The sequence below is a fragment of the Garra rufa genome, chromosome 10 (assembly GCF_049309525.1).
Source record: "Garra rufa chromosome 10, GarRuf1.0, whole genome shotgun sequence".
Lineage (NCBI taxonomy): Eukaryota > Metazoa > Chordata > Actinopteri > Cypriniformes > Cyprinidae > Garra > Garra rufa.
This window is the reverse complement of record NC_133370.1, coordinates 43,940,018-43,961,950: the sequence shown is the minus strand read 5'-3', so window position 1 is coordinate 43,961,950 and position 21,933 is coordinate 43,940,018. Positions and strand designations below refer to the sequence as shown.

The following is a 21,933-nucleotide window of genomic DNA, read 5'->3' as shown; positions in this document are numbered from 1 at the left end:
CATATTACTAATCAAAAATTACATTTTGATATATTTACAGTAGGAATTTTACAAAAAATCTTCATGGAACATGATCTTTACTTAATTTCCTAATGATTTTTGGCATAAAAGAAAAATCAATAAATTTGACCCATACAGTGTATTTTTGGCTATTGCTACAAATATACCCCAGCGACTTAAGACTGGTTTTGTGGTCCAGGGTCACATATGCTGATTTGATGCTCAACAAACATTTCTGATTAGTATTAATGTTGAAAACTGTTTTTCTGAATAATCTTTTTGTGGAATCACAAAAAAAAAAAGTATTTTATTTGATCTTTCTTAATTGCATTTCACGTGATTCATAGTGATTCATACTCTCCGGCTCACACAAGAGTTGAATAACCTGTTCTAGCTGATGTCATTCAGTGATGTCATTCAATCATAATGCATCACACTAACACAGAGACTACCGAGATAAGCTTTAACTGATAGACACTGACTGTTCTCTTTCAGTTTTGCCATTGTAATTCAGTCACTCATGAAAACAAATTATTACCGTCTTCTGATGGCAGAATCCAACGTCCAGGGGATATTTGTGGCTCCCAGCACCAGGATCCCTTCATTGTCATTACCAACACCTAGAATGAATTTTTATTAGATAATGTAATTAGATATTAATAATTAGATATTAATGGTTTAGGAAAAAAAACTATAACAAATACTAACATGATGCATGTGGATTTACAATTTAAAATAATCATTTTTCAAAATCACAATATCACATAATATGATTTTTGCATTGCAGTAATGAGAATTTAGGGATGGAAATGTGCTCAGTTGTCAAGAAAATAATCTCAGCTCATTCATTAATTCCAAAAAGATTCAACCAATACAATTCTATCTAAAAATAGCATGCAATTTAGACAAAAATGAAACAGATTTTGATTTAATGATTCTACATCACTGCTGGTTTGGAATGCTTTTAAGACAAACACAGTGTAATCAATAACTCATTAATTTAGTTCGTTCGAGGTGCGTTTAATTAGGTTTGGAGCTGAAAGTCAACCAGGAGCAGGGTTTGATATCCTTGTATGAAAGGCTTACCTTGCATCTGAACCAGAAACTCTGTCTTGATTCTGCGAGCGGCTTCACTTTCATTCTCGCTCCTGGAGCCGCAGAGTGAATCGATCTCATCGATGAAGATAATAGAGGGCTTGTGCTCTCGAGCCAAAGTGAACAAATTCTTCACCAGCCTGAGGAGATGAAAGAAACCATTTAGACATCACATAGCATTTAATTAGATGACTGGAAGTGTGGCCATGAATACCTATAATTATAAGGCCAAAATGAATTAAATGCTTTTATGAGCTTTTTGGCTTTCATTTATAGGTCAGTTGGTGAGTCAAGGTTGCTTGATACAATTCTGTTCAGAGATCCCACAAAAAAGCTGCACTTAAATAGGCCGGCTCTGACTAGAAATATAAAGTCGACTACTTTCATTCTATGAAAATGAAATGACAAATTAATATTAAAATTAAAATTCTGCCATTTTCTCATCCTCAAGTGGTTCCAAACCTGTATGAATTTATTTCTTCCAATGAACACCAATTAATATTTTAAAGAATGTTGGCAACCAAACAGATGTTGGTTTCCATGGCTCCCCATTGGCTTCCACTGTATATATATAAAAAAAAAATCTATGGAAGTTAATGGCTACCAGAAACCATTTGGTTACCAACGTTCTTCAAAATATTCTTTTGTGTTCACTGGAAGAAAGAAACTGAAAATGATGATCATTTTTATTTTTTGGGCGAACTATCCCTCTAAATGGTTGCTTTCAATCACAGCATACCGCAAAAAGTGGGAAAATTTTGTTATGCAAAATGATTTGAATAGAAACCATAGCTGCCGACACATCCTCGATGCAGTTTCTGCAGTGTTGCACATCACATGGCACTTCTTTTTTTATATCCATTTTGTACGGCATTTGCTTTGTAAATAAACGGAATTATTAATGGCTAACTTCAAACTTATGATTATGAAATTCTAAATCAAAATTACTCCCCACCCCTATGCTACAGTACTGTTGTCACTGTACTATTCACCTTCCAGAATAAATTATTCAAAACATATTTTATTACACATTTCAAATGTTCACTTTCTGGTGAACACCCATGTTGCCTGCCAAAGATTTTTTGTTTGAGCACTGTGCTTATCTGCTAAAATTCAAATCTGAGGAAAAAACAAAGGCAAGAACAGTAGCAAAGTTCAACAGAAGAAACAAACAGCTAAAGGTAACGGATACAATTCCTCACAAGACTCACTTTTCACTCTCTCCAAGCCACTTGGATACCAAGTCAGAGGAGGAAATGGAAAAGAAGGTGGAATTGTTGGCTTCTGTCGCTACTGCTTTGGCCAGGTAAGATTTGCCTGTTCCAGGAGGCCCGAAGAGAAGGATGCCCCTCCAGGGAGTTCTTTTACCTGAGACGGAAACAATATGTATTATTAGTGGTCTTCTGTAAACAGTTCCTTCTTCATTGTATTGGTACAGTTGCAGTTTTGATATACCCATACTGCCACTGTTGACCACTCAATACTTTAAAGACTTCCAGAACAAAAATTTACAGATAATGTACTCACCACCTTGTCATCCAAGATGTTCATGTTTTTCTTTCTTCAGTCGATTTCAGGAATTATCATAGTGAAGTTCAAAAATGCAGTTTAAACGCAGCATCAAAGGGCTCTTTGGAAGGAAGAAGGGTCTTATCTAGCGAAACGATTGGTTATTTTCGAAACAAATTGACAATTTATATACTTTATAACATCAAATGCTTGTCTGGTCTCATCTCTGCAATGTGCATGCATAGTCTGTGTAATCCAAGTCAAAACATCTTGTTTTAAACTGTCAATTTGTTTCAATAATAATTCGTTTCGGCTGGGATCATTTAGAGCCTATTGAAGCTTGGTTTAAACTGTTTTTGAAGTTTAAACTTCGGGGCACCATAGAAGTCCACTATAGGGAGATGATTCCTGAAATCTTTTCCTCAAAAAACAATTTGTTTTCCACTAAACAAAGAAAGACATGAACATCTTGGCTGACAAGGGAGTGAGTACATCATCTGTAAATTTTTGTTCTGGAAGTGAACTAATCCTTTAAAGGGGACACTGGATGCCATTTTCCACAAGAAGTCAGTATGATTCTTTAGAGTTTTTATGAAATGTCTGCAACATACTTTAGTTAAAATCCCTCAATGGTTGTGTAAAACAACACCCTTTTTACCTTGTGAAAAACAGTAAAAACATTTCAGTGCATGTCTCTTTAAATGACACTAATCTACTGCTCACCCCGCCCCTCTCTTGTTTTTTTGTGTATTCAGTGGTGAGTTACCATCAAAAACAAAACTTAATCCACTGTGTCCTCAGTAGCTTTGATGTTAGGACAAAAAACAAAGACTCTTATGTTCACTTTTACATCCAGCTACAAAACACCTGCATTGCTTACAAAACAGAGAAAATGGCGGACAGTCCGTCAGCGGTGGATGGCATCACACTACTCAGAAAATCAAAAAGGCTTGATAATTGGGACAGTTTTTTGGGGATTAACAAAAAGAAGTGAATGGATTTTTATTAGTGGTGGGCATAGATTAATTTTTTTAATCTAGATTAATCTCACTGTAATCTTGGAATTAGTCTAGATTAATCTAGATTAAAATGGCTAATTTGAATTCTGCCGAAGGCATTCAGAATATGTGTGCTACCCAAGTAATGACTAAAAGTAAGTCTTTGAGAACGGGTTTCTCAAGCCAGGTGGCGCATTAGACCAGGCGCTCATCTCCTGTTTCCAAAATGCATCACAAAAAATTGCATTTACAACACAATTAACTATACAAACTTGTGTAACCAACTATTAGTACACTGCATGTACTTCTGCGTAAAATGGTTGCACGCGTTGCAGTTAAATACACAGACGCGCAGACTATGCACGCAGATATCCACGCCTGTGCGCATCTGTGTATTTAACTGCAACTCGCAGGGGCGTAGATATCCTACAGTGCAATTCGGCTAGGTATACATCAAGGCACCTACACTATCAAAGTGAAAGTCATCATAGCCTGCGTAGTATAGACCCAGCTTCCAACCCAAATTTGAGAATAGATTAACGGCAATATTTTTTTTTACCGCCCGATATGAGTCTCACGTTAACGCCGATAAAGGCCCACCACTAATTTTTATCATTGTACGATGGTTGTGTCCACACACTGCTAAGACACATTTATATCTAAACACCATGTAAAAGTGAATTTTGCATCCGATGAACCCTTTAAGAGAGTAATGTGAAAGCAGTATCTCATTAGTAGATACTGTTAAAGGCACTTGCCTGTGAAGAGATGTGGGAATTTGATTGGCAGAATGACAGCTTCTTTCAAAGCCTCTTTGGCCCCCTCCAATCCGGCGACGTCATTCCATTTAATGTTCGGCTTCTCCATGACAATGGCACCTGTAATAGAAGATCAGTCATTTAGTGTATCAGATTCAGAGATTTGTTGAGATTAAAACATAAAATGTGTTACCAAAAAAAAAAAAAAAAATGATTTTGTTTATTTAGAAGAGATAACTTACCTGAGAGTTGATTCTGAAATTTCTTTTTTTCTGGGTCATCTCCTTCTCCATCACTTTCATTCCTAGGATAAAAGGTGAAATATATGGGGTCAGTATTTTTTATTTTATTATATTATTTTATTACTTTTACAGTAAGGTCATTCAATTGATCAGAAGTGATGGTAAAGACATTTATAACATAAAATATTTATATATCAAATGATGTCTGTTCTTTGATATTCATCAAAAAAAATTTGTGACTAAAAATATTTTTAATATTACTAATAATCAGAAATGCTTGAGGTTGAGATTTCTAAAGGACCAAAAAACACTTAAAAAAAAAAAAAAAATCGAACCAACCCCAAATTACAGAACGTTGCTATAAATAGCATAACAGCAAAGGGGGAAGTTCACAGTCTCGGTTGCTAACACAGCTTTTTGCATAGACATGAGAACAGACACTACCAGTTAGGAATATGCAAAACCATACATTGTCAAATACAGGTTTTCATCTGAATGGTATAATTAGGGTCTATTACAGCCAGACAAATTTTTGAACATGTTATTACCAATTAAATAACTTTTGATATTTTGATTCACAAATTAAGCAAACATTTCAAGTGAATGCATGTATATGTTTGTATTTATTTAGTTATCAACAAATCCAAAACACCCACCCTTTGTCACTGGACTGCGACTCCTTCACAGGTTTCGCTGGGGGTTTCTCTTTCTTCTTTAGGTACTCTTTCAGCTTCTCAGCCCGGTCTAAATATTCAGCACATTTGGCCCGAATGCTTTGTTTGGCCTTATCACCCTGTGCTTCATCTTTATATATATATATAAAAAAAACATGGTTAAAGGTATAGTGGCGACTGAAAGCTGCCACTGTTGTGTCAAATGCTGTAATGTCTTCTTATTAACATACTGATAAATTAACATTTTAATTAAAACCCATGTAATTCTACAGCAATATGGACATTTAGCAAACTATTAGGCTACAGTTTGGATAAAAACAAATAGTTAGACAGGAATAATAGCCTTGATGTTTGTCTGTTTTCTGTTGCTAAAATTGTTCTTTATGGATAGATATAAACAAAGGTGACTGAAAGCAGCCACTGTTGTGTCTAATGTTGCATTGTATTCTCATTAACATAATGATAATTTAACATTCTTATTAAAACCCATGTAATTCTAAAGCAATATATATGAACATTTAACAAACTATTAGTTTGACAAATAGACAGGAATAGTACGCTTGATGTTTGTCTGTTTTCTGTTGCTAAAATCATTCTTTATGAATAGATATAAACAGATTTCTACTGTATACTTACATTTGACAACATGGAGGAAATATTGAACAGCATGTTGATATAGACGTAGAGCCTCTTCATAGTTTTCAGCCTTATCTTCCTGGGCTGCCTTACTGGCCAAATCTATAGCTTTCTGTGTGGTAAATATCATAACATTACTTCAGAGTACTACTACAAAGGGTTTGAGAAAAGGCAATGTAGCTATTAACCAATTAATGGCGTTTATTGTCATTACATTAACCATAGGAAAGCACAGCCTAATCCTCAAACAAACAAAACTGATCAACCTATCCACCACAGACCAACTACAATGCTTAAGAATTCACAAATGAGCTAAATGTTAATAGATGTAACATCTATAACTGTATTCAAAAGCTCAAAACAAAATGTAGAGCTAAACTTCAGAGCAGACAATGGTCAATCCCAACACTTAACTGGTTATTGTTAGCTCATCTGATCTTTCAGCGTCATAAACTGATTTAACCTTCAAAAATGGCAGTTATAATCCTACGTACAATCAAAAGTGATTACGACCGTAATGGTTTGTTAGTATACTTAGTTAGTATTTGTTAATATTATATGACAGAAGTTAAAGAAAACATTAGGGTGCTAGTAAGATATGGGCGACAATTTCTTTACATTTACTACAAAATCATTGCCTTCAAATATATGATTGTACAAAGTCGATAAAACGTACTGTTTATTTAAAGTAAACCCATACGTTTACATCCTAACTGTCGATTTTTTAAACTACGATGTTCATTTGTTTGCCAACTTACCTGTAAGTTGTTGTTGGCAGCCATAGGGGCTGAAAAAACCAAGAACGAACGGCGTGTTTCGGAAAAATAAATACACTGATATATCAACAAACTATCACGTGTTTACAAACAGACAACGAGGACTGTAACTTGGTGATTTTTCAATACTTATTTTTGAGATCGGAGAATAACAGATGAAAAACAACTTCCGCATTAAAATGTCGAATGTCACTTCCGCCTTCACGCTCACGTGTCCCAAAAATGTCACGCGTCATACGCGTAAGAGACGCCCATTTGGCGCGCCCATACGAACGCCTCCGGTTTCAGGAACAAAACAAAAAACAAAACAAAGAGTCATTCCTACGTAATCATAGCTATAGTTAACATATTCGAGATTATTGTAGGTAACAACAAAAAGGATTCTTTCAAGCTGATGCCCACCATCAGAAAGCATAACCGCATGACCGGAAGTGCAACCATTTGACTGTAATCGGTTGAATGAGTCCAAATGACAGTGTTTACAGTTACTTAAAGACAATTCATTTCTTTAGATTAGGATCTTGAGGCTAGCTGTCACAAAGCGAAAGTCTCACAGAAACTAATATCTAATCCAAATACACAAATGTTTATTTACTTTAGTCATGGTTTTGTATTAATGCGTTTCAAACACCTGATTTTTTTATACCATCCAGATATTTCTGTAATATCTCTTAGGTAAACAAGTGAACACAATAAAACCTTATTTAATGATTAATTTTTAGTTTTCCCTGGACTAACTCAGTCTCATGATCTGAATTATTATATTGGTTTAAGTCTTAAGGCAAGACACTGCAGATGAATAGGGTAACAAAAATAACTAATAGTTATCACCTTACTTACCCAGTTGATTGATTACTTTGATAATTGCAAACATTTTTTTGTATTACAAGTTTTCTAAAATGTTAGGTTTGAATATGCATATGAGCCATTATTTAATGAAATATGTGCAAATTTGCATACATTTCTAGTACAAACATCTAAACACTGGATGAAGTCAGTTTCAAAATTCTGGTTTAATTTTTTTTTTACATATTGGAGTTTTTACAGAGAGGATTTTGGGTATCTTTTTTTGTCACACCATAATTCAGGAAAAAAAAACTTAGAACAGGCAGGAAATAATATATATATTTTTGTTACCATTTTTGGGAGAATAAAATGTATAAAATCAAGCAAATCATATATGAACAAATCCCTCTGTAAAAACCTTCAGAATATAGACAGGAATAAAAATGTAAAGTTTGATGTGTGTAATGCTGCCTTCATGTGATATGGGAAAGATGATGCTTTCCACTTGTGAAGTGGAAATTACCAGTGTGTCGTATTCAGGTGCTTTTGTTGTCGTAGTGAAGAGAAACATGGCGAACTCGGAATTTGTCCTCACATGCTACTTAGGTAAAAGTTTTAAAACGGTTATAAACTCCCTAATGCATCTGCTACAGGATGCATCAAAACGCAAACGGTAAATTATAGGCTGTATCTTATTGATCATGAATAGTAGAGTTGTTTTAAAGACAATACTTACTAATGGTTATTTTAGCTAGCCTATATATACGTTTTTATATAAGCCTATATAGTATATATATTTTATATAGCCTATATAAGTTTTTTTACTTTTAACATCATGCAATGTTTACCATTCATTATGGTTTCGTTACTGTCCGCCATGTTGAAAGGTCAAAGTTTATCCCATCTCGGCAACTCGGGTATCATAAAAGTTTTCGAGCTTTCCAGTGGAAATTACAACGTGAGTGGGTGTTCATGTGCAATTTCGATGTCGGATTTTGGTATTTACCATAATTACGATAGCACATGAAGGCAGCATAAGTGCTACTGAAGTGGAGATTTATGGCTCGGTGTAGAAGGAAAAACTCATTTTGAGAAAACGGCCTTTAAAAATATGCATTGTAATTGAAATCTATTGACACAAATAGATAGAGGTGCTATAAAAGAAACACTTAAAAGTGTTTTTTGAATGTTTTCTTTCCACTAGTCAAAAAACACTATGAAAAACCAAAAAGTCCAAAAACTTAATAGGTGCAAGAAAAAACAGCGTTTTAGCCTGCAGTGTCTCCCCTTAATGTAGGCTACTAGAAGTCTGTAATCATCTAAATCATCAGGCCAGTGTGTTACTATAGTAATATAGCTACCAAAAGTCTGAAGTCATCAGTTTATAACTGAGCTATAAACAATTGTTTCCATTGTCAAACTGAAAGGTCACCAACAGGCATGAGCCATAATATTGCTTACGTTATCAGACAGTATATTGCGATCTGGCAGGGTAGTAATAAACAACATCTGCTGCTATATTTCCTTCAGAACATGTGACATACAACAAATACAGTTGCAATCGAAATTATTCAACCCCCTTGACATGCAAGACATTTTGTTTCAGATCATTTGTTTTTCTAAAAACAAATCTACAAAGGCATTAGTACACTATTAGATAAAGTATTTTAATACACATTTGAGTTATTCTGAGAACATAAATTGATAAATAATGGAATAAAACAAACAAATTGGCTCTAAACGTTCATGTTCAAAATTATTCAACCCCCAAAAGTAAAATTTGGTGCAGAATCTTTTATTATTTAAAACCACCTATAAACGCTGTTTGAAAGTTTTTAGAGGCGTTGATCACCTCTCTACTGCAATCTTGGACCATTCCTCGGCTGAAAAAGCTTTTAGATCATGGATAATCTTTGGTTTTCACTTTGCCACTGCTTTCTTCAAATTCGACCAAATATTTTCAATGAGAATTAAATCTGGAGACAGAACAGGCCACTCAAGAACATTCTGTGACTGATTCCTGATCCAAGCTTAAGTAGATTTGGATGTTTACTTTGGGATGATTGTCCTGCAGGAAAGTCCATTGATCATCATCTTCGGTCTTTGCACCAAAGGCATCACAATTCTTGGCAAAAAGGGCCTGATACTTCAAAGAATCCATGGTTTCCTTCATACGCTCATGTTTTCCACTTCATGCTACAGTAAAACAACCCCATAATTGGATCAGCCCACCTCCATGTTTGACCATGGAGATAGTGTTCTTCTGCTCATTAGTTTTCCCTTTTTTGCACCAGACATACGGCTAATCTATACGTTCAAAAAGTTCTAGTTTGGCCACATCACTCCATTAAACATTCTTCCAGAACTCCACAGGTCTATCCAAATTAATTTTAGCATATTCAAGCTGACCTTTTTGTTCTTCTTGATCAAGAATGGTTTTCGCCAAGATGCTCCAACATGAAGGCCATGCCTGTCTTATGTTCATCTCCTACTCTGGAATTAAATATTTTTCCTCCTTTGGTCTGGTCATTTCGCAAGTCTTTGGCTGTACATTGCAGGTTTTTCTCAGTTGCTCTGATAGAACATTTTATGAAATTGTGCATTTTTGGTTCAACACCCTCAAAGGTCTTCTGGTACAACACACTTTAAACTAAGGAATAAGGCTTTTAATGTCTTAGAAATCTTCACGTAGCCTTAGACTTTCTAATACAATAAAACTATTACTTCTCTATAGCTTTTGTGAAAGCTCTGTTGACTTTACCATATTTGCTACTCAACTTCAGCACATGCATGGGATAAATGTATAGATGTGTAACATCTCAAGCTGATTCAGTTTTTTTAATAGTTTATAAAGAATTTGTGTTGTGTTTTAGGATAATTTTGTTCCCTACCACAAAAATAAATGACTTAAAATGGCAATGTTGAATAGGGGTTGAATAATTCTGACATAGCCGTGTTATTAAAAAAATCCTATAACTCAAACACATTACATTATATATTGACATTGTCACTTTTAATATGCCAGTAAACTGTTGTAGATGCATTTTTTATAAAGTCCTGAAACTTTTATTTGTAAAGTACTGCAGTCTCTGGGGAGTTGAATAATTTTGATTGCAATTGTAGGTGAACACCAGGCAACATAGTAAATGAAAAATAAAACACATTTATGAAGGGAATACAAAATAGTATGTAGTGTAATGTAACAGACAATAGATTATATATGAACTGATAAAAGTATAAAAAGTATATGCGGTCCAATACCTTTATAGTCATTTTATAGAAATTTAAATAAATAATTCATTAATTCCTTAATTTTTTATGTTTTAAAGAAATCTCTTCTGTTCACCAAGCCTGCATTTATTTGATCCAAAGTATAGCAAATACAGTAAAATTCTGAAACATTTTTACTATTTAAATTAACTGTTTTCTATTTAAATATATTTTGTAATTTATTCCTGTGATTTCAAAGCTAAATTTTTAGCATCATTACTCCAGTCATACGATCCATCAGAAATCATTGTAATATTCTGATTTGCTGCTCAAATAACATTTATTATTATTATTATGTTGAAAACAGCTGAGTAGATTTTTTTTTTTTTTGATGAATAGAAAGTTTAGAAGAACAGCATTTATCTGAAATAGAAATCTTTTGTAACATTATACGTCTTTTAATTTCAATTTCAATCAATTTAAAGCATCCTTGCAAATTAAAAGTTACAGTTAATTTCTATAATTTATTATAGAAATAAATTGTATTGACTTCAAGCTTTTAAATGGTTCGTTTCAGATAAATGCTGATCTTCGGATCTTTCTATTCATCAAAGAATCATGGAAAAATGTACTCAACTGTTTTATACTTTGAAAATAATAATAATAATAAATAATACACACAAATTAGAATGATTTCTGAAGGATCACATGGCATTGAAGACTGTAGTAAAGAAATTTAACTTTGATCACATGAATAAATTACATTTTAAATAGAAAAGCAGTTATTTTAAATAGTAAAAATATTTCACAATATTACTGCTTTTTTGTATTTTGGATCAAATAAATGGAGGCTTGGTGAGCAGAATAGAATTCTTTAAAAAACCTTTAAAATCTTACTGTTCAAAAACTTTTGACTGGTAGTGTATTAAATTGAGTAAGTGAATTTAGATAATGTGGGTCCAGTGTGGAAGTGGAAGCAAAACAATCTCATGAGTAAACTATTTTACAAAGTAGTGATTTTGTAGGAATTTGTATAATGTGATTCATCTCGAAATGTGTGATTTTTTTTAAAGTAACCTAACCATTAATGGGATGTAAGCATACAAAAATGCACGACTGAGTTTGTACAAATTCATACAAATTAAGGTATAGTCACGTTGACTGTTCTTTGACATAATTTCAAGGACGTAAATGTCATCTCAATGAAAATCCACGCAAGCTAGAATTTCACATCAGAGTGAAAGAAGCACGCAGATTTGTGACTTATGTGTGAGCTGTGCTTATTAACAATACGCAATGGATGTTTTTTGCCTGAAAACATCAGCACAATTTCACTAATGTGACTGCACCTTTAGCCATCAATTCTAAAGATAGTTACAAACAGTTACAAGTGTGTTGGTTGTGTCTGCTTCACCAGGGATGGTGTTCAGTGTAAATGTGAAGTCATCAGTCTAGTGACACACCAAAGAATTTACAGTTGTGTGCCACTTCTATTGTCACACCTCTGAGAGATACAAAATGTTGCAGGGACACACATTGGCCTTGAAAATACAATCCCTTGAAAAAACCAACACACATCCCACAACCTAACCAGAGGCCATGGCTAAACACTGAGTTTCAGTATTTGTTATAATCTTATGATACTGGTAGGACTTTTTACTTTTACTTGCAAAAAGAACCAAACCTAAAAACAGCCAACACCCAGAAAAGTAAACTTCGACAACAATACCTTACAGTGAAAGAACATCTAATGTGTCACTGTCTAAAGGTAGGACAACCACTGCCTCAGACACTATTAGACATTAAAGGAGACTTATTATGCCCCTTTTTACAATATGTAATACACTGTAAGTCTAATGTGTCCCCAGAATGTGTCTTTGAAGTTTCAGCTCAAAATACCCCACAGATCATTTATTTTATCAGTTAGAAAATGCCTATTTTGAGTAGAAGCAGAAACACGCTGTTGTCGTGCATGGCCCTTTAAATGCAAATCAGCTGCTGCTCCCTGCCCCCTTTTTCAGTGACATTTAGGCCACACCCACACCGGGGGGGAAAACAATCTAAGCCTCCATTGACGTTGTATCGTGGGAAGCTGCCTTCTTGTCATTTCTGACTTATAACAAAAAACAGAACAAAACTATGTTTTTATAAGACTCCACCCAAAAAATCGAGCGTTTAGGGACACAAATAGTTGTAGATGTCAGGGTATTTCACGTTGGGCCATTCAGCTGGATCATTTCTCCAACAAAAGCAAGGTAAGGAAAAGGAGCACTGACATAAACCAATAAAATTTAGTTTCTCAATACATCTCCTCCTTTCAGGGTGATGAAATAATCCTTTGACATGATTAAAAATAATGTTTACTGTTGCTGTTAAATTTCCCTCCAGTGGGTGTAGTTCTCAGAGTAATATGACACGTTGCACTCTACTTTTTTGTCCTTAAACGCTCGTTTTTTAGGTCGACAGCTTATAAAAACATAGTTCTGTGTTTTTTAGCTTGCTTAATGTACACCTTGTCACATAGCCGCTTTAAGACATTGTTCTGCTTTTTGTTATAAGTCAGAAATGACAAGGAGGCAGCTTCCCGCAATACAAAGTCAATGGAGAGCTTTGTATTGCTGGAATACACCGTATCCCGGTGGGTTTGGTTTTCAGATTATGACGCGTGTCGCTCTGTCCCTATAGGACTGTGCCTTTACAGCTTGTACCTCAGATACTCTGTTATCTGTTTTGTTTTGATTATCATGTCTATCATAGTTTAAGCTTCTGATATAGGGTTTTCTGAGCGCACATCTAAAGCATGCGCACAGAAAGCGGCTGTCACACGGCATGTGAGTACTAAACTAAGTTCTCTTTCATGTCTTATTGCGCTTAAACGGTCAAATACACACAAGTTTATGTTAAAAACACACAAGAGTCACAAAAACAGTTGGTTATGTCTGTGAAGGTAAACAGCAGGGAAAGAAATCGCATGTTTATATTAGATCTGTGTGTCAGCAGCGTAATATACAGTAAATAAATCAACAAATCCACTGCTCTTTTGTCTCCACTGAGGCTGGGACTCTAAATAGTGTTCTGTGCTTGTCCGTGCAGCCAACGACACAATAGTTAGCATGCTTTGCTTGAACTTTTACCATGGTGTAAAAACTGGTACACAGTTGTCGCTTGCGAAAACAAAATGGCGACGCCGTGGGTGGAAACGTGTAGATTAAGGGGTGGTAATATTATAATAAGATCCCCTTACAACATCACAGGGGGAGCTTAATCTGACACACTGGTTTTCTCACAATGCTTGCAGAAAAAGTCTTACTAAAACAAAGTTACTGGGTTGTCCTTTTTCACATTTTCTAGGTCACCTAATTATAGCACTTAAACATGGAAAAGGTCAGATTTTCATATGCCACCTTTAAAATAAACGCTCAGAACTTCAGATCAAGATGTCAAAGTTTTGCTGATTAGCTTATTGTCATAAGCTCACTTGTTTAATGCCATACATATGCCCTCTTCTGACGCATAACCATCACACAAAATATTAAATGTTCATTATCTGACCATATCAGTTTTCAAAACAGATTTTGGTGAGACCTCTTTCCTACTTTCAGCATTGCCAAGAAATTGGGCTACTTTAATGCTGTTGCCTTCAGTTGATTTTCATAACTACGGGTTAAAGCGACCAACATAATATGATATTTAGCCAATAGAATGTAAATGTTACCAGGGAAACCCTGCCAAAAACCATGTCCGAAACCAATCTGAAATGTTTTGGACTAGTTTTGAGTAGCAACTGGGCAGATAATGGTGTGAAAACCTGGCAACCTTTTTGATAAAAAAAAAACATTATTAACTGGTACTTTTTACACTTTTTAAACTACAATGAATCAACAATGAAATGACTTCAGCTGAATAATAACGGTTTACTATGGACTTTCAGAGCTGCTTTACAGCAGAATTGAATTCTGTTTGCATTACTCTTACATTAACTTTTTTTAACAATTTTCCTGTTTATCCCTGTAAAGCTGCTTTAAACAATCTATAATTGTTTGAAGTGCTATACACACTACCAGTCAAACTACCAGTCAGAATATTACAATGATTTCTGATGGACCATGTGACTGGAGTAATGATGCAAAGAATTCAGCTTTGAAATCACAGAAATAAATTACATTTCAAAATATATTCAAATAAAAAACAGTTATTTTAAATTGTAAAGATCTTTCAAAATTTTACTGTTTTTACTGTACTTTAGATCAAATAAATGCAGGCTTGGTGAGCAGAAGTGACTTCTTCAAAAAACATTAAAAATCTTAATGCCCAAAATCTTTTTCTTGATTATAATATAATATAATAGTATGACAATCTCTAAGCCTACTGAATGTCAGCTTTTCTGCTTTTTATTTTTTTTATTTCCAGGAATAGTAAATTAAAGGAAATGAGTTCAGAAAAAATATCGCTAGCTGGATTCAGACTCAAACCACCCGTATGAGTGCAACAGCGACATGTGTTGGAGCACTTGCAGTACCATGAGGCCACGTCTCTAAATTTCCACTTGATTTTAAGCTACGTCAGTGTGTCCAGTGCTTTGGCAGACCACAGCATGTTTCCCTTTGGGATTTTTATTTTCTTAGCTCAATTTTCCCTGTGCATGTTTTCAGACCGTTCCACAAAAAGATGCTGCCACCATGCTTCAAAGCACTATTAGTGTTTTTACAGTGGGTTAAATTGTTGGTGTTTTTACTATTTGGCAAAACTTATATTAGTGACAGACATTAATGCCCAGCATGTGTTAATAAACTGCTCCAGACACAATTTTATGAAGACTGCACATAGACAGCATGATCTATCTGAATTTGTAAGTTAAAAAACAAAGTGTGACTCAATGCATTATGGCCCAAATTGCTGGGACATATTCATAAATACACAAAGAGACACAAAGTGAAAATTTTATAATAACCTCTTTCTTATCAAGATACTCTTGGAGCTCTTCCGCTCTGTCTAGATACTGCTTACACTTATCTCTGATCTTCTGATTGCCCTCCTTACCCTGTGGTTCACCTAAATGCATGGAAACAAAGGGTTAAAATGCCAGAAAAATGACAAGAAACTTGAACAGACCATTGCACATTGTTGTAAATAGTTCCAATATGATAATCTCATATTAATGCACTTACGTTTTACTATATGCAGAAAATATTTCACTGCATGTTGATAAGATTTAACAGCCTCCTCATAATTTCCAGCCTGGTCCTCTTGTGAAGCTTTGCTGGCTATAGCTATAGCTTTCTGTAAAATGAAACATGTGCAATTGCGGTAAAGACATCATAAGCCACTATGCAGAGATTTGAAGTGTAAATGTACTTAAAGCACCATTACATAATATGTAACAACATTTAATATTAAAATAATTAATAATGTTATAGAAAAACTGTAAAACATAGTTGTTATTTGTCAATTAATGTGAAGTGGTGGCCAAAATTATTCGAACACTAGTATTTTTCGCAGCTGAAAAATGGTTTTAAGTCAGTTATTTCTATCTTTTGCTGTAGTGTGTCCATAGAAAATATCAGTTTACATTTCCAAACATTCATTTTGCCATTAATTGAAATAATCCATTGAGATTTTTGTTTGCACAACAGCCAGTGATCCACAAAGAGATCTGATCTCTCCATCATCCAGTCTGTCTGGAATAAAATGAAGAAACAGACCTAAATAAAAAAAATAAAAAAAACTGGCAGCGAAAAAAACATGATGCTTCAAGAGGATGCTGTCAAAAATAATGCCATAATTAGATTTTCTTGATTAATTAACTTCTATTAACTAAATTAAATCAACATTTTGTGTGACCATCCTTTGCGGTTTAAAGCAGCTTTTGCCCTAGGAATGAAGTTCCAAACGTCCCAAAAAAAGAGTGGACTGCTTTGTGCTATACATTTATCTGTCTACAGTCATTGACTGCTTGTTCAGGTAAATCAGTATATGCTGATGTGCATGTTGTCTGTTGACGTCTCAACCTGTTGTCCTGTCTGCTTTTTATCTCTTTTTTACTGTAGTCCTGTTCTGTCATCTTATTCTGACATCCTAATGTCATCTTGTTCTGTCATCGTTAAGCACGGTAAAGTTAGTTTTAGATTTGATATTCGCTGCAAATTCGACTAGGCTGCTTTAGGGATCATCTGTAAATTTACCTCACAGCACAAAATGTCAAATTATTCATTCAAATGAATGTTTACAGGACTATAGCAAATGCCTACTGGGGAAACTGACTAAATATATTTTGCCAATATTACTGCCTTAGGCCGCGATCACACCGAACGCGTTTTAGCAGTTGGAGGCGCCTCTTTTGAATGGTTTTCTGTTGGCAGTCAGCGTTCTCCGCGCTGCTTATGCGCACTGGGCGCCTCGCGTTTTCGCCGCCTGCTGCGCCTCGCGTTTTTGCAGGAGCGCTCTGAGCGCCTGAAGTTGAAAAAAAATCAACTCTGAGCGGAAAAACGCCCAACGTCATTCGCGTTCTTTTCCATTGTCCAATCGAATGAATAGAGAGGCGGGCCTTCTGTTCTGGTGACGAAAGTTTACCGTTGCTTAAAAAGTCCGGAGACTGCAGAAAAGGAGGAGAAACCTTTGTTGTCTATCGTGGGTAACCCGGAGCTGTATTATTTAGGGTTTCTGCTAATATGACAGTTTACTTAACAGCAAAAAAACTAAGATTTTAGAGCGCTCGCGCTATAATCCTTTGATTTGACTGACAGGACAGCTGTTTTGGTCATTGCTTAGCAACATAAAAAAACCGCAGCACACTGCTCTTTTTTAAAAGTCACCAAAAAAAGGCAGTGCTGTGCGCCTCGCGTTTTTAGAACGAAAAGACGCGTTCGGTGTGATCGGGGCCTAAGACAATATTTCCAATATCTTCTTTCCTGAACATACAGTACACAAATATTTCCGTAAATTTTTTTAAAAGCGTAAAGTTTTTTTTACAAAGGCTGTAGGATTTTTTTAATGATAAGACTTACTTATACATATCTCCATTACTGTATGTACAGTACACACATATTTCATGCAAAATTGACAGTGTACTATACAGACAGTAAGGGAGATGTTGGAAGTATTGTCTAAGGTGAGATATTGGCTAAATATATTTAGTCAGATTGCCCACTAGGCATTTACTATAGTCCTGTAAACATTAATTTTAATGAATTATTAGACATTGTTTTGTACTGTGAGGTAAATTTGCAGATGTCCCTAAAGCAGCCTAGTCTAAACTAATGCTGATGAAGCTTATGCTTATGAAGACAGAACAAGAGACAGTAGTAAGGATGACAGAACAAGACGAACAGTAAGAACGATAAATTAAGATGACAATAAGGACAACAACATACTGATTTACCTGAACAAGTAGGCAATGACTGGCTCATAACTTGCCGATTTAGGAGAAAATCTTAAAAATAATGGGCGTGTCAATCCTAAATTTACAGAAATTCTAATTGCTTCCACTACAAATACCATTATAAATATTACAAACCATCAACTTTTAGCCATTAAAAGCATTAATAAATGGTTTCCTGTACTGTTTTTGGGACATATTCCACTAGAATTTAGTGGTTTTAACAAGCCACCAATAGAAAGTGACCAATTATCAGTAGAGATTAACAGGCACCATTACAGTTACTATTAAAACCAATATAATTTATATTTTAACCAGTAAAAACATTAAACATTTTTGTAATGGTTTGTATTTTATTTATTTATTTATTTTGTCAGGGCTAAAATGGCTGTTGCCTGCAATCTGCCTCGGAACGTAAACATTTTAGGAACATGTTGCATTTATTGGCATCTTTTTTGGTTTTGGAGGTTATCCATACTCCAATTTCTTCTTTGATTATATCCTTGTTTTCATTAACAGGTTGGGTAATAAGATGTTCTTGAGTCCAGTTCGGCGTTCTTTTACATTTGCATGTCTTACTATCATCCATGATTATTCTAGTCGGTCAATTAAAATGTTGTTTATATGCATATCTGCTAATTGTTTATGAGAAGCACACATGTAAGAGGCTGACAATTAGCTGAACATATACTTGTTTAATTATTGACACTAATTGACATTAGTGGCAACATCTTTATTTTTTAAACCTTATTTGAATATGGCAACATTATATTGCCCTCTGAATAAATCTCTGATAAATCTCCACCAATACTCTCTTCTCTCTGTTCCTTAGTAAAAGTTTGTCTCAGCAGCTCTGAAACTCAGTCTTTGCTAAAAAACTTTTACTGCTATTTAGGAGAACTCTTAGGGCAGATCTCTGTGTGGAGCACGGGCTGTTGTCAAACTTGTGCAAACAGAAATCTCACTGGATTATTACAATAAATGGCAAAATAAACTGATGTAAAATGTAAACTGATATTTCCTACTGACACACTACATCAAAAAAAAATTGAAAAAAAAAAGTGTTCTTACTAGTGTTTTGGCCACCAATGTATTTAAAGAGAAAAACAATCACAGCACACATAAAGTGACTTATAATGACTAGTAGGCTATAGTACGAATTGTTTTTCAGTGCTAATTAACTTTAACAGAGAATTCATCTGAAAATGCACATAATGAATCTATGATAATAATAAATATATAATAAATGCTGGGATTAATGATTAAAAAATCTCAAATGTACACGTGCCTGTGATAATTTATAAAAATTTAAATAGCCTAATAAACCACAACTAATTTAAATACACAATTAATTATGAACTGCCTGTACTTTATGTACATCTGAAATGTTTTCAGATGATCGTCACACTTCAGCAGCAAACTTCTGAACTGATAACATCCTACCTAGAGATATCTTTAACGTCCGGGGTTATGACCGTGTCTCGAAACCTAAACAGCTGCCTACCTAGACTGCATTTACAAGCATCATAAGAGCTTCAGGAACCACTACAAGTACATGTTAAGTTAGCCTGTGTCATCATTACGGTTCACTTTATATTTAAAGACAACTTAAATCACTCTAACTTCATTCATATACAATGACAATGTTTCGGAGTGTGGTGAATGTGAAAATGGTTTCAAACCAACTTTTAAAAACAAAATGGACACGAACATGCTAATAAATATTACGAACCGCAAAACTCTATCATGGGAATAGAGTCCTCACATGTATTCATGATTTCTAAATGGATTTATTTACCTGTAAATTTGTAGGCTCCATGTAACGCTGATTTGTTGTGAAGTCAGTCTCTGTTCAGTTTCGATACTGTTGACGTTGAATTAGCGACACTGTTGGGTTAACACCCACAAAGTTACACTCATAGACCAGGCATGACAATGAATGAGGCACAACACGACAAACAACGACCTCTACAGCCTCAAACGGAGAAAAATACCATTATAGCTATATATATATGTATGAATGTCTATTATAACTTATTTGTTTGCTAGTTCGTATTCTTTGTTTGTCTGGTGAATCCAGATCATGGTTTTATCTGTATACATTAATGATATACGAAAGACAAAAGAAAAACAATCAATAAATTCGAAAAACAGCTAAAACTAGCCAACAATCTTAGGGTGGTTTTAGATCTTCTAGCTTGGTCATATCTGGTTAGCGTACTGGTTTTAAAGAGGTTTTGGCCACTTTGGGAAACCAGCTGACCAACCAGCTTAACTACCCTGGTGAAAAAAAAAAACAGCTTAAACCAGTCTAGGGTGGTTGGCTGGGCTTAGCTGGTTTAAATTGGAAGTAGCTGGTTTTAGCTGGTCTCCCAGCCTGACCAGTTAAAACCAGACCAGCCTGGGCAGGCTGGGAAAGTGGCCAAACCCCTCTAAAACCTGGGAAGGCTGGGAAAGTAGCCAAAACCCCTCTAAAACCAGCATGCTGACCAGCTAAAACCAGCCTGGTTGACCAACCAACTCAGGCTGGTTTTAGCTGTTTTTAACATGGTAGTTCCAACCTAAACCAGCTAAGACCAGCAAATCAGTTTATTCATATAACTTAATTTTATATAATTTCTTAATTCTTTCTTTTTGGCTCAAAATGTGGCCTGGACATGCTCTTCCCTGCTGGAGAAAAAAAACAAACAGCTAAAACCAGTCTAGGCTGGTTGGCTAGTCTTAGCTGGAAGTAGCTGGTTTTAGCTGGTCTCCCAGGCTGGTTTTAGCTAGTGGTCTCCCAGCCCGACCAGCTAAGACCAGACTGACCAGCCTGGGCAGGCTGGGAAAGTGGCCAAAACCCCTCTAAAACCAGCCTGCTAACCAGCTATGACCAGCTAAAACCAGCCTGGTTGAAAAGTTAAAACCAGCCAACCAGCTTAGGCTTGTTTTAGCTATTTTTAGCAGGATAGTTCCAACCTAAACCAGCGAAGAGCAGCAAATCAGTTTATTCATATAATTTAATTTTATATAATTTCTTAATTCTTTCTTTTTTGGCTCGAAATGTGGCCTGGACATGTTCTTCCCTGCTGGAGAAAAAAAAAAGGATGGTTGGCTAGTCTTAGCTGGAAGTAGCTGGTTTTAGCTGGTCTCCCAGGCTGGTTTTAGCTGGTGGTCTCCCAGCCTGACTAGCCTGGGAAGGCTGGGAAAGTAGCCAAAACCCCTCTAAAACCAGCATTCTGACCAGCTAAAACCAGCCTGGTTGACCAACCAACTCAGGCTGGTTTTAGATGTTTTTAGCAGGTTAGTTTCAACCTAAACCAGCTAAGTCCAGCAAATCAGCTTATTCATATAACTTAATTTTATATAAATTCTTTCTTTTTTTGGCACGAAATGTGGCCTGGACATTCTTCCCTGCTGAAATAAAAACAGCTTAAACCATCCTAGGCTGGTTGGCTGGTTTTAGCTGGGGGTTTTTCAGCAGGGTTAGCAGGTTTTGTAATATTAATAATCTAACTTGTGCTTTTGTTTTTCATAGCAGACAGTGGTAGCATCCATCAGTGTAATGACTTTTGTGTTGAAGTCACATTTCCTCAGGCATTATAAACATTGTAAGTGTATGCTCAGGGTTTGTCGTTCAGGTGAGGTCATTATAGACTCGTGGGCCAAGAATGTAGGGGTTGCTGATCGCTGCAGTTATGAGCCATCGCATGGTGTGTGTGAGTTGCCTTCATGAAGTCAACAAAAAGTTCCTTTGTCTTGGTGAAGACATTGCTGTTTCTGTTTTGCAGGCTAAAAATGTGAAAAGACATTTCTATATCCATACACAACTTTCAATTTACCAAAAAAATTAATGAAATGTACTTCAAGGTGCAAGAAAAACATTCACAATCTT

General features: G+C 35.3%; 1 protein-coding gene across 2 annotated transcripts in view; it reads right to left on the bottom strand.

Annotated features, from left to right (window-relative positions):
• The window catches only part of vps4b (vacuolar protein sorting 4 homolog B), a 28,770-nt gene extending 8,828 nt beyond the window's left edge, over nucleotides 1-19,942 (bottom strand). The window contains exons 1-10 of one of the 2 annotated variants that reach the window (XM_073848749.1): nucleotides 19,858-19,942; nucleotides 15,853-15,964; nucleotides 15,636-15,736; nucleotides 5,913-6,024; nucleotides 5,259-5,406; nucleotides 4,603-4,664; nucleotides 4,361-4,480; nucleotides 2,307-2,463; nucleotides 1,087-1,235; nucleotides 539-620 (exon numbers count right to left, since the gene is read on the bottom strand). In XM_073848749.1, coding sequence (XP_073704850.1) covers nucleotides 539-620; nucleotides 1,087-1,235; nucleotides 2,307-2,463; nucleotides 4,361-4,480; nucleotides 4,603-4,664; nucleotides 5,259-5,406; nucleotides 5,913-6,024; nucleotides 15,636-15,736; nucleotides 15,853-15,964; nucleotides 19,858-19,878 — 1,064 coding nt within the window. In that variant the 5' untranslated portion in view covers nucleotides 19,879-19,942. Of the gene's footprint in view, nucleotides 1-538; nucleotides 621-1,086; nucleotides 1,236-2,306; nucleotides 2,464-4,360; nucleotides 4,481-4,602; nucleotides 4,665-5,258; nucleotides 5,407-5,912; nucleotides 6,025-6,670; nucleotides 6,888-15,635; nucleotides 15,737-15,852; nucleotides 15,965-19,857 lie in introns of those variants that run through there. The other variant, XM_073848750.1, reaches the window with a different exon arrangement.
• Nucleotides 19,943-21,933: the final 1,991 nt, after the last annotated feature.